Source organism: Talpa occidentalis, unplaced genomic scaffold (assembly GCF_014898055.3).
Source record: "Talpa occidentalis isolate TD23 unplaced genomic scaffold, MPIMG_talOcc4v2.1 talOcc4.14, whole genome shotgun sequence".
In the NCBI taxonomy this organism is placed as follows: Eukaryota; Metazoa; Chordata; class Mammalia; order Eulipotyphla; family Talpidae; genus Talpa; species Talpa occidentalis.
In genome coordinates this window covers 90,100,245-90,114,963 of record NW_023601433.1, presented here as the reverse complement: position 1 = coordinate 90,114,963, position 14,719 = coordinate 90,100,245, and the positions used below count along the sequence as shown (strand labels likewise).

General features: G+C 67.8%; 1 protein-coding gene across 6 annotated transcripts in view; it reads left to right on the top strand.

The window, feature by feature from the left end:
- The window catches only part of RIMBP2 (RIMS binding protein 2), a 35,995-nt gene that overhangs the window by 6,431 nt on the left and 14,845 nt on the right, over positions 1-14,719 (top strand). For 5 of the 6 annotated variants that reach the window (XM_037511331.2, XM_037511333.2, XM_037511330.2 and 2 more), the window contains exons 3-11: positions 1,874-1,924; positions 6,697-6,898; positions 7,031-7,170; positions 7,572-7,648; positions 9,158-9,267; positions 10,075-10,884; positions 11,882-12,033; positions 12,287-12,733; positions 12,904-13,047. In XM_037511331.2, the coding sequence (XP_037367228.1) occupies positions 1,874-1,924; positions 6,697-6,898; positions 7,031-7,170; positions 7,572-7,648; positions 9,158-9,267; positions 10,075-10,884; positions 11,882-12,033; positions 12,287-12,733; positions 12,904-13,047 (2,133 nt within the window). Of the gene's footprint in view, positions 1-1,873; positions 1,925-6,696; positions 6,899-7,030; positions 7,171-7,571; positions 7,649-9,157; positions 9,268-10,074; positions 10,885-11,881; positions 12,034-12,286; positions 12,734-12,903; positions 13,056-14,719 lie in introns of all 6 variants that reach the window. The other variant, XM_054695432.1, reaches the window with a different exon arrangement.

The following is a 14,719-nucleotide window of genomic DNA, read 5'->3' as shown; positions in this document are numbered from 1 at the left end:
CTGCCACACGTGCTTCCCGATGCCTGACAAGCGGCTCTGCCCCTGACTGGCCCGGAGCAGCCCCGGGCCTCGGGCCTGCGCACGCCGGCCGGGATGTGGGTGCTCTGGGTCCCGCTGGCTCTGGGGAGGCGGCGTCTCCACAAAGGTGCATCCTCCCTGGAGCTGGCCGCGGCGGCGAGCTTGGGCTGTTGCTTGGATCTTGCACGAACTCAGGACTGCCAGTCCCGACTGCTAATTTTAACAGCCGGCTCTGATGGCCCAAGCGGCCGCCTGCGCGCAGCCTCGGAGCTGCACCCGGTGCTCCCTTGCCGCGGACCCGCCAGCTGGCCCCCCCCAGCCTCCGCTGCTGTGTCTCTGCGGGCCGTGGGTGTCGCCTGCCGGCTGTGGGTGTCGTCCACAGGCCCCCGGGCTTGTCTGCCCCGTCTCAGGTCTATTGTTGCTGTTTGTGGCGGGGAGGAGCCCCTGAAGCCCTTGGAGCCGCTGCTGCTCCCAGCCTCGGGGTGGAGGGCGTGTGAGCGCAGGAACCGCTGTCTGGCTGCGCTGGCGCCCAGGGCCGCCCCCTCTGCGCAGCCGGGAGCAGGGGGTGGGGGGTGGGGTGGGCAGGAGGGCAGGAGAGGTTCCCCTGCCGGTCTCTGCAAGAGGCTCCTTCCCATGTGGGGACACTCCCTGCAGCCTGGGCTGCGCCTGCTTCAGCCGGCTGGCTCCTGGCGCCCCTTGAGAGAGGCAGGTGTGGCCGGGAGACGACGTCTCAGGCTTCGGGGGTGCCACGGTGTCTCGAGGCCCCCGAGGCAGCCAGCCGGACACCACGAGTGCTGGTGCCCTAGGAGTGGCCTGGGCGGGCGCGGCTGGCCAGGGGTCCCAGCCCCTGCGGGAAGGGCCACTTCCTTTCACAGCGCCCCGCTGTCCACCAGGACCGGTGCCGGGCAGTAGAGCGCGAGGGGCCTGCAGCTGTGCCGTGACTGCGAGTCCAGATGAGCTGGGTCCAGGCCTGAGCTGGCCGGGGCCCTCTCCCCGCCTCCCCTGCCCCCTGCTGGCTATCAGGCCCAGCGGCTCCCCCGCTGGGCTGGCTTTGCTTTGGGCCCTGCAAAGGTCCTGCCCCTCGTGCAGCCGTGGTTGCCCCCACTCCCCCACGCCCACTGCCATCCAGCAGGCAGTGCCCTCCCCGGCGCCTCTGCTCTGAGTGCTGCAGTCGGGGCCTGCACCCCAGACTCATGGGCCACACCCCAGGCTCATGGGCCGTGGGTGTTACTGCTCTGCGGCGGGCCGCCAGGCTCCGGATGGATGGACCACGATGGGCACCGGGGGACGCCAGGCTCCGGGACACACTGCGGGACACACTGCGGGACACACTGGGATTGCTGTGGCCGTGCAGCCCTGAGATGCCTTCGGGAAAGGGGGTGTCGCTGTGGGGGGCAGAGAGCTTTGCTTTGAGGCCCGGAGAGGGTGGCCTCTGTGGCAGGCTAGCCGCTGAGGGCGGGTGAGGGGCTCTGGACCCCCAGCCCGGCCCCTCCTCTGGCTGCTGGGCCTCAGCTGACCTTGGGCTGCTCGGGGCCATGTTCCCGGGGCCAGGTGCAGTTTCTGAGGTGCTGAGGGCACAGGGAGGGGGCGGTGGTACCGGAGGCTTCCGGAGTCCCCGCCAGGAGCAGTCAGAGCCCCCCCGCATGGCCAGGCCCAGGCCGCCTGCTCCCCGCCGCCTGGGGCCCTTGGGTTCAGGGGCAGCAGCGGAGCCCCCCGAGCCGGCCCACCCTGCCCCGGGTGGGGGAGCACCGGCCTAGCCCCGCCTGGGGCTCGCGAGGGGCTGCAACGCCGACGGTCGTCTCTGCGCCCCGTTCCCCTTTAACCATCTGCTCTTTCTCGCTTTTCTCCCCAAAAGGCTCAGGTCGAAGCGAAGAGAGAACATGAAGGAGCAGTGCAGCTGCTAGAGGTGGGCGTCCTGGCGGCGGGCGGGCGCTCCTGAGGGGCTCCCTCCGCCCCTCCCCCCTCCCCGCCTTTTCTCCCCCTTGTGTCTCTCCCTGCCCCTCTCTCTCCTGCGGTGGGTGCAGGCGGGGGTGGGGCTGGGGGAATCGAGCCCCCCTAGGCTCCAGCCCTGAGCGCTGGGGCACCTGCTCCAGGCCAGGCGCCTGCTGGTCCCGCCTCACACGAGGAGACAAGACACGGCGTGTCCCTTGGCCACACCCTGCTGCTCCTCGCGCTGGGGCGAGGGCTGCTCTCGGGCATGGAGTGACCCCAGGGGGGGGCCGGCAGCGGGGTCCGGGGGGGTGCAGGGTCAGCTCAGGCGCCTGGGAAGCCGCTGTGCTTGCGCCACCCACCAGACCCCATGGTGGGCTGGCAGGGAGCGGCTCCTTTCCCAGCAGCTGGGGAGCCTGTGTGCGGCTGGCGGGGGATGCCCCGTCCTCGGCTCCCGGCCTGGTGCCAGCCCTCTTGGGCGGGCCGGTGAGGCCGCCTGGAGCTCTCGGGCCAGGCCTTTGCCGCTTCGCCTGCGCGGGTGACCAGTGGGCACAGCCAGTGGCCTGCCTGCCTGAGGCCTGGGCCCGCCCCGGGAGCCTTCATCCGACAAAGCACATCCTTGGGCTCACCCAGGCTCCTCCTGCCCCGCCCTGTCACTGCCCACCAGAGAGAAGGGTGCTCCCCTCTGGGGGTGCTGTCTGCCCTGGGCAGTGGCCACCACTTAAACAGAATCCCTGCCTCTCTTACCTGCCTCCCACGGGGAAGGCTCTTAAAATTGATTTCTCGAAAGTGCCATGAGTAATGGCCACCTGAGGGACACGGGCGATGGACGGAGTTGGAGCCCTGGGCGAGGGGAGGGCCCTGGGATGCAGGCACCTGGGGTGGGTGTCCTATAGGGCCGTCTCAGCCCATAGTCTCTGAGCCCCAGCCCCACGGCCCCTGGTTTGCCGCCTGTGGGGTGTCCCGGCCCCCAGCCACCCTGGCGGGCCCACAGGGGCATCACCGGCGCTTTGGCTCCGTGGCGTGGCCCGGGGTACACAGGAGGCCTTTGGCGGGGGTGCGGCGCTAGAGCCTGCTGTGACTGTGTCTTGCTTGCTCCCCCAGAACGCGCTGGACGGCATGCAGGTACTTGGGGCGACCCCGTGTGTGTGAGACGAGTCCTCCCTCCCAGGGCAGCCGCGAGCCTGGGCCAGCTCAGCCGCCCCTCTCCCAGCACTTGGGGTTCGGCCTGTTGGGGCAGCTGCAGGGGCACTGCCCACAGGGCTCCCCAGCTGCACCTGACCCCTCAGTGTTGAGCAGGCCCAGGACCTGGCCCATCCTGCCAAGGCTGCAGCGCCCCGAATTCCGATGGTGGGGGGACGTCCTCAGCACTGAGTGCCTGCGGGCAGCTGGGGGTGGGGCCGGAACTCCCAGGCCTGGGTGGCCATCGGAATTCGGACATGGCACCTAGCCCCCCGCCCGAGTCTGCCCTGCACCGGCCGCTCCCTGTGGCCCGTGCTGGCCTCCCCTTCCTCCCTCAGTGACCTGGGGGAGCGAAGCGGTTGCCCCTCGCGGTCAGGGCCCTGTTCTGAAACCCTCATCGTGAGTTTGTAGAACAGATGGCTTTTCTCACTGCAGCGGGTGCTTCTCAAAGTGGGGTGCTGAGCCTGCCGCTTTGCCTCACAGAGTGGGTAGGAGGGTGTTAGAAATGCACTCCTGGGCCCCACTGGCACCAGCTGAGTGGGCAGTGGGCCGGGGCCCAGGACTGAGTTCTGATCAGCCCTCGGGCTCTGGCGCAGCTGGCCGGGCAGCAGCCTGGGAGGGCCAGGTACACGGGATCGGCCTCCGCAGCCCGGGCCTGAGCCCCACCGCGGGCTCGCAGGGAGGGGCCGATGTCCCGACCGTGCCGTGCGCCTGGCTGTCACTGGGCTGGTTCCCCCTGGATGCCCCTGCTGCCCCTCTTTGGGCAGAAGCCCCTGAGCAGGACGGTACCTCCCTGCCCCGGACCTGGCGCAGAGCTGCTGGGTGTGGGCAGGTGGCAGGGGCCTGGTCATGTCCTTCAGCTGCTTCCGGGCCGGGTCCTGCCTCCTGGGCAGCCAGGATTTCAAGGTGGGGGTGTCTGGCTCGGGAGGGACTGTGTGGTCCCCAGTGGCTGCTGGAGCCCTAGGAACCAGATCCTGGCTGGCTGCTTCCGTCAAGGGCCCAGAATGTGTGTAAGAGCTGGGGTGCAGGCCAGAGGTGAGAGGACTCCCCAGAGACAGAGTGGGGAGCAGTACAGGCAGATCCCCTGAAATCCACTGCTGAGGGGAGCAGCGGGGAGACAGGAGAGTCTGCTGCGCCCTGTGGGTAGCTCCCTGGCTGGGGATAGACTCGCCGCAGTGGCTGGCGACAGCTTGATAGCGCTGAGACCAGCCCCTGGCCCCCAGGGAGGCCCTGCACCCAGCCCTGAGGCCCATATCCTCCCCGCTCACCTGCAGTTCAGCCAGTGCTGGGGGGACAGGCCAGCTGGGGCCACCCCCACGTCCTGTGGTGGCCTCTCTGGACCCTGGGGACACATTCTGTCCATGGAGCTCAGGCCTTGGGCCTGCAGAATGGGGTCACCCTAACAGTAGCACATAAGTCACTGCCCAGCCCCCGTGTCTGCTGGAGACCTGCAAGGCCCAGGCCGCCCCCCCCCTTGGGACCACCTCCCTGGGCCGCCCCGGCCCCGCCCCCTCACCCTGCGCCACGCCCCCAGGCGGCCGCCCAGGCCCCGCCCCGCCCCTCCACCCTGGCCCCGCCCCGCCCCACCCAGGCCCGCCCCGCCCCACGCCCCTGGCCGCTACCCTGGCCCTGCCCCCTCCCCGCCCAAGCCCCGCCCCCCACCCTGGCCCCGCCCCAGGTCCTGCCCCCGCCCGCCCCACCTCGCTGCCCCAGGCGCAAGGCCCGCCCAGGCCCCCGCTCCACCAAAGGCTGGAGTGTTTCCTGTTTCCCTAAAACCTGTCCACGTCCCCCCGTTTTTTATTCTGACGTAGCTCTCCGTTCACAGGAAGTCACAGCAGGGCAGAACGCCCCTGCCCTGGGCACAGAGCCTGGTCAAGACCCAGGGGGCGGGCTGCACGGGCCCAGCGCAGATGGGGGGACCCCTGGCCTCCCCGGGAGCACCCCAGGTGTCGCCGCCCCCAGCAGCCCTCCCGCCACCCACCACGACGGCCCCACTCGCGGGCCTTCCTCAGCCGCCCGCTGGCAGGTGGCCGTGTGGCCGCGGGTCAGCTGAGGCGCCTGGGGGCTCTCCTGCAGCTGGCCCCTCCGGGCGCTCAGCCAGCCTCTGCACCCGTGCTGAGGCCGGACCCTGGCCCTCCCTGCAGCCTCGCTCCTGGGCTGAGAGCATGCCTGGGGGTGGCCGGGCCCTGAGGCAGAGCCAAGGCCTGGCTGCTGGCGGGGTGTCCCGCCCCAGGCCACACCTGTGTCCTCAAGAGCCTTTCACAGCCAAGCACATTAGCTTTTTAAAGAGGAATCCTGCTGGTTTTTAAAAATGAGTGGAAGAAATTATAGGTTTGGGATCTGTTAGGTGTATTTTTAGCAATAGGGCTTCATCCTGGGCTGAGGAGCTGAAGAGCTTCATGCCAGGGGACGGGGGAGGAGGGTGAGGGGTAAGGGAGGGGTTGCCAGGGGACCGTCTGCTGCTGGGCTCAGGCTGAGGGCAATTGGGGTCCAGCCCTTCCCACACCCGCAAGTGGATGCACATGGAGCCATGTCCACTGGCGCCCACATGTGCTGCGCTCTGGGGCAGGAGCTGGGCCACAGGGGCAGGCCTTGGGGCAGCACCCAGAGCTCTGCCCATGGCACAAGAGCCAACCGCGCTCTGTAGGGCGCTGCGGACAGCTGCAGCCTTCAGGGTCCCAGCAGGGCAGGAGCCCGACCCCGCTTCTCTTGCAGCGCGTCGCTGTGTGCTGGGGCCCGGGTGTGGGGCATATCTGTGGGGCCTGGGAGCTGCTGCCTCACCATGCGGGAGCTGCTGGGGCTGGTGGGGGCCCTCCCTGCGGGGTCTGTGCAGAGCAGCCTGGCTGCAGGAGTTGAAGCCGGGACCCTGGGAGGGAGGGGACAGCAGGCAGGAGCCACAGGTGGGAGGCCAGCCCTGTCCTGAACATGGTCCCCAAGGGACTGCGGCCCTCCCAGGTGCCAAAGACGTGTCCAATGCCTGCCTGATGCGCCAGGCTGCCAGGGTCAGAGCAGCAGACCCAGGCCCCTCCCCACTCAGGGGTGTTCTTAGGGTTCTGGAGCTGGGAGGTGCCACGACGGGACACACTGCTGAGTTGGCTGGGAGCTGCCCTGGGGTTGGGCCGTGCCTCAGCCACTAAGCGCCTGCACACAGAGCCTAGGACGGCCACAGCCAGTGGGGCCCGGTGCCTGCAGGCCCCTGCGCCACCCCCCCACGCCCCGCGCCCTCGGGCTGGAGGCAGGAATGCAGGGGGCTTGGTCCTGCCAGATGCGGGTCTGCTGCGAGGCAAGAGGCTGCCCCTGACATGCACTCAGCACACGGCACACGCAACCCAGAATGCACCACGTACACAAGATGGCACGCACAGAACACACAACATGCGTGCACCACACACGCAAGGCAGCACACGTGACGGCACATGAGACACGGGCATGCGATACAGTGCCAGAGCACGCATATGTGTGCACAGCACACAACACGCACGCACACAAGTGTGCACACGACGCAGGCCGGCACACCGGTGTGCTCGCAGCGCCCCGTGCCGGCCGCTGACGCCTCTCTCCGCGCAGAGCAGGGTGCGGGAGCTGGAGGAGCAGTGCCGCGCGCAGAGCGAGCAGTTCAGCCTGCTGTCCCGGGGCCTGGAGGTGCTGCGGCGGGCCGGGACCACCGACCTGCTGGGCAGCCTCCCGCCGGCCCCCCTGGGAGTGCCCGCGCCCCCCGACAAGCCCTTCCCACACTTCATGAACGGACTCGCCGCCTCCTTCGGCAAAGGTAGCAGCGCCTCGTGGGCCCCTCTGCCCACAGACCAGAGTCCAGACCGCCCAGGATGGGCGCTTGGCCCAGGGCCGTGGCTGGGGCAGGCTTGGGGTGGCGGTGCCTCCTCACAGTGGCCCCACTCCGCAGGCCGCGAGAGCACGGTGGGGGGCCCCACTGTGACCAGGGACCTCATCGGGCCCCTCCCGCTCCCTGGAGACTCACCACTGTCCGCCAGGCCTGCCTTTCTGTCCAGGTCCAGCAGCCCAAGATGCAGATTTGAAGCAGACGTGAGTGCCGTCCATCTGGGGACCCGCTCCTGGAGCACAGGCGACACCCCACCTGCCTCCCAGCCCTTCCTGTCCCAGCTGGGCCGCTGTGGGGCCAGGAGATACCATGGGGGGGCTGGGGGGCGAGCCCCCTGTCACCCTCTCCAGGCAGGGCCCCCAGGCAGGTCCTGACACCCTGGCTCTTCCTCCTGAGCTGAGCCCCGGGGAGCAGAGGGGCCATTGTCCCCCCACGCGTCCCCGAGCCTGGCAGGGTCTGGCTTGAGAGGACTTCCTGGGAAAGCCCTTCCCTGTCACCCGGGAGCCCGCAGCGGGGCGCTCCTCTGCTCAGATGCGCTTGGGGCGGGGCGGGGCAGAGTGCCCTCAGGCTTCTGGGCCCCCTTAGTCCCTCGTGTCTTCCGTAGATGGACAATGACCGGAGTCCCAGCAGCTCCAAGCAGAGATACTCAGGGAAGGTCCACCTGTGTGTCGCCCGCTACAGGTAGGAGACGCGGCGCCTCCCTGCTCGGGCCCCCCCAGCCGTCTGTCCACCGGGAGGCTAAACACACCAGAAAGCGGCTCTGGTCCAGAGGTCTCTCTTTCACAAAGACCCCCGGCTCTGGATCAGGCCCCCCACACCCCAGGAGGACCCCACCTAACTTGGGCATGTTTGTAAAGATCCTGTTCCCCACGGGTATCGGGGAGCCTCTCAGCTCCTGGGGGCCCCTTCCCTGCCCCCGGGCCTTTGCATGTGCTGCTCCCGCTGCAGGAGGCAGCCACGCTCCTCCCCGTCCCCCGGTGCTCCTGCTGTGTGTTGCTGGCCCCGGGCTTGACCTGGCACCTCGGTCAGACCTGTGGGCATGGACAGTGAGGGATGGTGGGAGCGGCGAGGCTCGGCTGCCTGGAGGTCGGGAGGCCGGACTCTGCTTCAAGCTGAGCCTGTGGCAGGTCCTCCTGTCACCCGGCCATTAAAGCGGGGGCGGTTCCTGTGACACAGTAAACATGGCGCGTGTGGGGTAGGTGTTCCCTTGGCTCTGCTTTCCTCACCGAGACGTCCTGGTGTCCCAGCGGAGCCCGCACAGGAGCATGCTGGCCGGCTGGGCCTGCCGGGCCCTTGACCCTGTTTGAAGGCACACGACTGTCACTCCCCCCATCAGCACTGCTGCTGCGTGGGTTTTCTTTTTGAGGCTTTTTCTGTTACTTATAATTAGTTAGCTGGTCAACAAGAAGGCCGTCTGACTGATGTTTTATCTGCAAGTTGGACATGACCTCAAAAAACATCTTGGGGACTTGAGAATGTGGGGTGCCTTCTCCTGGGGGAGGGGAGATCAAATGAGACCATTCCTCAGGTCCTTTTAGCCAAACCCACGCACTTCCCAGGGACTTGTTGCCCTCAGGGAGAGTGGGTGGAGCCTGAGGGACGTTTATGTGGACGTGTGAAGTAGCGCTGATTGTGTGAGCCGAAGTGAGGGGCAACAGCAGTTCCATCGGGCATCCCCTCAGGAACTGCTTGGAACTTGGGTCAACGAAGCAGGTCCATCTAGTCAGTGGAAAATTATACACCCATCAAAAAGGTGCTGCTCGACCATCTCATGAGATGGAAGGATAGTTGTGCTGCACTGCAAAGGGTAAGCAGCACACAAATCAGGAAATGGGACATGTAGTGTGATTCCGCCATGGCTAGATGGTCATATTGACATGCTACAGAGCTGACTTTCTTATTAACTTAGAAATGTGTAGCTCTGGCAGCACAGGCAGGTTTGAACAGAAATAGCGGATCCATAAATGCATCATCTGATGCAGAGACTCCCACACTGCCGCTTGTTTTCAGATGGTCTTTGTTTGAAATCTGGGGTGAGTCATCAGAGGCACGCTGCTGAGCTTTCCCAGCACACACGGGGCACGCCCTGAGCGTGGTTTCCCAGTGGCGGGGAGAGGGTGCCAGCCCCAACGGCAGGGAGGACCCCATGGGGTCCCCGGTGCCTGCTGACGAAGGCTGCTTTCTCCTCAGCTACAACCCCTTCGATGGGCCGAACGAAAACCCGGAGGCTGAGCTGCCCCTCACGGCAGGGAAGTACCTGTACATCTACGGGGACATGGACGAGGACGGCTTCTACGAAGGTCTCTGTTAGCACGTGGAGGGCGCCCAGGGTCTCCCGACAGGCCAGGACCCTCACTCCTGCTGGCCCCAGTTCTCTGCTCTGTGACCCTCCTGGTCTCGGAGTCACCAGCTTTTCCCCTTGGGGATGATGGGGAGAGGGGGGGGTCCAGTTTTTAACTCCGAGCAGACCCCGGCGCTCACTGGGTGTTCTGGAATCTCAGTCTCCACGGAGCCTCCCAGATGCCATTCCCAATGCTCGGGGCCGCAGCCCTGTCACCAGGGTGTCCGCTCCTGCTCATTCCGGCTGCCCAGGTGCCCTCCCCCTGTCCCAGTGACCCCCCACGAGAGAGGCTCTCACCCCAGAGGGTGCCCATGGTTAACCTGGCGCTGTCTGGCCCCACCTGCTGACCGCCCCGCGTGGTCATCCCCCACGATCTGAAATTAGGAAATGTGAAATCCCCTCCCCAGAATGCTAAATCTTCGTCATCTTTTGACCTTGAACACGTGACGGCACCAGAAGCTTCATACATCAACATCCTAGAGGGTTTGCTTCATCGTTTTAGATTTTTTGGTACAAACAGAAGCTGGGGAGTGGTTAGAGTAGGGCCTGGGGACGGCAAGTGCTCGGTAACGTCAGTCATCCTCACCACCACCTGCCCCGTCCGCACCACCACCCTCAGCTCCCCGGCTGCATTTCCAGTGCACCCTCAATGAAGGCCGGCCTCTCCCTTCCGCCTGGCCTGGGTTGGGCCGGGAAGAGTCGAGGCCTTATGATAGGGCAGCCCTGCCCCGAAGCGCTCAGTGACGCGGCTGTGCTGTCCCAGCAGGTGAGCTCCTGGACGGGCAGAGGGGCTTGGTACCGTCCAACTTCGTGGATTTTGTCCAGGACAGCGAGTCCCGCTTGGCCGGCACGCTGGGGAGCGAGCAGGACCAGAACCTCATCAACCATTCGGGGCTGGGCTTGGAGGGGGGGCGCATTCTGGACCTGCACTCGCCCACGCACACGGACCTGGGTGTCCCCGCTGACACGGGGGCGCCGGAGGTGAGCCTCGACGACGCCGGAGAAGACACCGTGCCTTACCCTCGGAAAATCACCCTGATCAAACAACTCGCCAAAAGTGTCATTGTGGGCTGGGAGCCCCCGGCCGTGCCGCCGGGCTGGGGCGCCGTGAGCAGCTACACGGTGCTGGTGGACGCGGAGCCCCGCCTCAGCCTGGCCCTGGGCAGCAGGACCAAGGCCCTGGTGGAGAAGCTCAACCTGGCGGCCTGCACCCACCGCATCTCCGTGCAGTGCGTGACCAGCCGGGGCAGCTCGGACGAGCTGCGGTGCACGCTGCTGGTGGGCAGGGACGTGGTGGTGGCGCCCTCCCACCTGCGCGTGGATAACATCACGCAGATCTCCGCCCAGCTGTCCTGGCTGCCCACCAACAGCAACTACAGCCACGTGATCTTCCTCAATGAGGAGGAGCTGGACATGGTCAAGGCCGCCAGGTACAAGTACCAGTTCTTCAATCTCAGGCCCAACATGGCCTACAAGGTCAAGGTCCTGGCCAAGCCCCACCAGATGCCCTGGCAGCTGCCCCTGGAGCAGAGGGAGAAGAAGGAGGCCTTCGTGGAGTTCTCCACACTGCCCGCAGGTGCGCCTCCTCGCGGACGCCCTGGGGCGGGGGAGGGGCTGCGTCCCGTCCACACGCCTGGAGCGCCCAAGGAGCCGGCCAGAGGCTCAGGCATGCGTGGGGGGCCTGGTTGTGGTTTGGAGAGACTGTCAGCACTTGCATCACCAGGGGCTCATCCTGCATGAGGCAGGGGGACGCCAGGGCTGGGGGCGGCCGCTTCCTGTGTCCAGGTCCAGGGCCGTCCACCCAGCTCCCTGAGGGCCGACAGCTAATCCCAGCTGCGTGGGTCTGTGAGGCAGGACAGCCCCCACATGTGCTCTTGGGCTCCCTGCACCCGGCCCAGACTCCTCTCCTCTGCACGGGAAGAGGCCGGCAACCCCTCGCACGCGCCCCCTGGGAGTCTTGGGGGCGGGTGGGTGGGGGACGGCCCAGCCTGCATGTTCCTCTCCTTCTGCGGGTGCTGCAGGCCGCCAGGGTGCTGGCTCAGCCTGGAGCCTCAGACCCGCCCCCCGCGTGAGACCCATCTGCCTTCAAACGAGAGGACCGGGGTTCTGCACCCTCAGACTGGGGCCGCGACCAGCAGCGTGCAGAGGGGGTCCTGCTCCTCCTGGAGCCCCCGGGGCGGGACGTGATCCCAGGCTATGCCGAGTTAGCCCCTCCGGGTGCGGGCCGTCAGCCCGGCGCTCGCTGTCCTGGCGGGGGCCTCTGTGCATGCGCCAGCCCCCGCCGCCCCGGGGCCCTGGGTCTCTCAAGTCCAGGGAAGGGGGTGCTGGGGGAGGGCAGGGTGGGGCGTCTTCTTGGGCCCTGCTCCCCTGGAGTGGGGTGGGGAGGCGCGGCCTGTGCCCCTGGCTCGCCGCAGTGGGGAGACAGCCTGGCCTGCTGCCGCCTTCCCGCCTTCCGCCCTCGCCCACCCCAGCCGCTGTCCGGCGCCTCTAAGGACTGTCTCCTCTGAGGTGAGGTGACCTGGGCCGCTCACCGGCCCCGGCGCTGCCTGAGCCTGCCTGCCTTCTGCCCCCAGGTCCCCCGGCTCCCCCGCAGGACGTCTCCGTGCAGGCCGGGGCCACCCCCGCCACCGTCCTGGTCTCCTGGAAGCCGCCCACCTTGACGGCCGCCGGCCTGTCCAACGGGGCCAGCGTCACGGGCTACGGGGTGTTCGCCAAAGGCCAGCGGGTGTGTGGGCTCACCCCTGGACCACGGCCCCCCGCCTGCCTCCCTCCCCTGCGCCCAGTGCCCGCGGCCCGGCGGGTGGACCCCCACCCACGCCCCCAGCCATGGCCCTCCGGGGCGCCGGGTCCAGAGCGTGGGCAGGACGGCACCGCCCCGCAGGGTCTGTCCCCAGAACAGGGCTGCCCTTTCCTTTGGCCCAGCGCCTGGGCCAGTGGCAGCTGCTGGGCAGCCTGGCAGCTGCCCTCTCTGCGTGCAGGTGGCTGAGCTCATCGCACCCACAGCAGACAGCACGGCCGTGGAGCTGGCCCGCCTGCACAGCCTGGACGCCAAGGCCCTGACTGTGCGGACCCTCTCTGCGCAGGGGGAGTCGGTGGACTCTGCCCTTGCTGCCATCCCTCCCGACCTCCTGGTGCCTCCACCGCCCCACCCCAGAGCTGTGCCCATGCCGAAGCCATCAGCAAGTGCCGGAGCCCCCGAAACCAAAGATGACCACCTGGGTCCCCACGCCCGGGCCAACGAGGGCTGGGAGCAGGGCCGGGCGCCCCCTGCCCACGGGCGCAGGCTGGAGCTGCCCGCCGGCCCCGGGCGGCGCTCGCCCTCGCCCAGCCGCATCCTGCCGCAGCCCCAGGGGGCCCCCGTGTCCACCTCCGTCGCCAAGGCCATGGCCCGGGAGGCTGCGCAGAGAGTGGCCGAGAGCAGCAGGGTAAGGCGCCGCCCCCGGCCCCGCCGCGGATGCAGGGGCCCCTCTGGCACCCGCCCCGTGTCCTGGGGTCCCGCAGCCCTGGCCCTGCAGCCCTGGAGCTTGGAGTCTTCCGCTGGCCGGCAGGCCCCCGCCGCCCTCCCATCCGGTCACCCGGCCCTGTCTCCTCCAAGTCAGAGAAGAGGAGCGTGTTCCTGGAGAGGAGCTCGGGGCGCTACGCCGACTCTGACGAGGAGGATGGCTACTGCTCCCCGGAACCCCCGCGCCGGGGCACCTCGGTGGACGACTTCCTGCGGGGCTCGGAGCTGGGCAAGCAGGTGAGCAGGTGAGGGGCCAGGCGGGGCTGCGCTGCCCAGGGTCCCGCGGGCTCTGGCCAGACGATTCGCCCTCGCATCCGGGCGCCGTCCTGGGGGCAGCCAGGGAGCCTTCTGGCCTCCATGTGGACAGCACAGCCCTGTTCTTGGCCGTTACTGGCAAACCGCCCCGTGCTGGGGTGAAGCGAGCGCACCCCCCACTTCTGCTCCGCCCAGGTGACCGCTGTCACCACGGGCCCTTGGAAGTGTCCTTGGGTGACAGCAAGGATACAGGCTGGACGGCTGGAGGGTCAGGGATGGGGCCTGCCTGGCCAGTCCTAACCTGGGGATGCCTCAGAGGGCCTGGCCCTTTCCTGAGCACACTCACGCGAGGCCTCACTGGACATACGAGGTGGGGGCACGTCCTTGGCTGCCTCACAAAGCCCCGTGGGGAGTGCCCATGGCGGCAGTGTCCTCACCCGTAAGCCTCAGTCAGTGTCCCTGCACTCACCGTGACAGAAAACCAAACTGTCTAACATTAGCAGCTGGAAGAACAAAGACATCTAGTGACCGCCGCGGGCCCCCTGGGTCTGGCGCAGAACTGTCTCGTGGCACAAAGTGGCTGCCAGGGCTCCAGCTATCACACCCTCATGTGGCAGCCCCTGGGGAGGGGGGAGGGGCTGTTCTCCTGGGGCTCACTCGCTTCACTGGGACAGGGGGCTCTCCAGAAACCACACCAGACTTTGCCCACATGCCTCTGGGCAGACCAGGGCCTCGAGCCCTCCCGCGGGTTCCTGGGAGCCCTTGCTGACTCCCTGTTAGACGGTCGGGGCTCTGGCCACGAGGGAAAGTGGGTTTCTGTGGCACGTTGGCTAAGTCTGCTGGGACGGCCAACGCCACAGCCCAGCGGCCGGAACAAAGCCCTTTGTTGCTCTAGCCAGGGGGCCGGCTCCAGGTGAGGTCCGTGCCCTGCGCAGGCCCCTGGCGTCGAGGCCCCATTGTAGGGTCGCATCGTGGCCGGCAGGCTGGGTCCCCGCTCCTGGAACCTTGGGCTGCCCGGCGAGGAGACGGGCCCACACCCCTCCCCTGGGAGAGCGTGACCTGGCAGGGACCGCGGCGCTCAGGGCCCCCGCCCAGAGCCCTGGGAGCAGAGCCGCCTCTGTGGCCGCTGAGTCTGCGCGTTTGCACACAGTAGGTCTCCTTTGTTGTGCTGATAAAGAGGGGTGCCTGCCTGTTTGCTGTGAGGAGTGATGGCGGTTCTCCTAGTGCTGCAGACCCACATGGAGTGGCGGCCTTGACGGCCAGGACCAGGAGGGGCTCTTCCGTGAGCCAAACTGGGGGTGGGTGTTTGCGGAGGGGCAGGTGGTCTGCTGGGGGAAGAGACCCTTCGTCGGATCCTCTCTAGTGAGTGTCTCGCCCAGAGCCCCCGCCAGCTGCCCAGTGCCGTGCCCCAGCCCAGGAAAGCAGGCCTCTGCCAGCACACACCTGCCAGCACACGTGTCAAGCGTGCCCCTGCCAGGCATGCAGCTGTCAGCACACGCCACATACTTTCAACAGGCACCTGTCAGCCTCGCCTGCGGTGAGCCCGATGAGGCCCAAGAGCAAAGCCACATGTTCCCCAAGGAGCAGCCCTGGGTGGGCCCCCAAGGCCTGTGCTCCGCGGAGGGGTCCCGGGCTGGCCCAGCCGTCGTGGTGG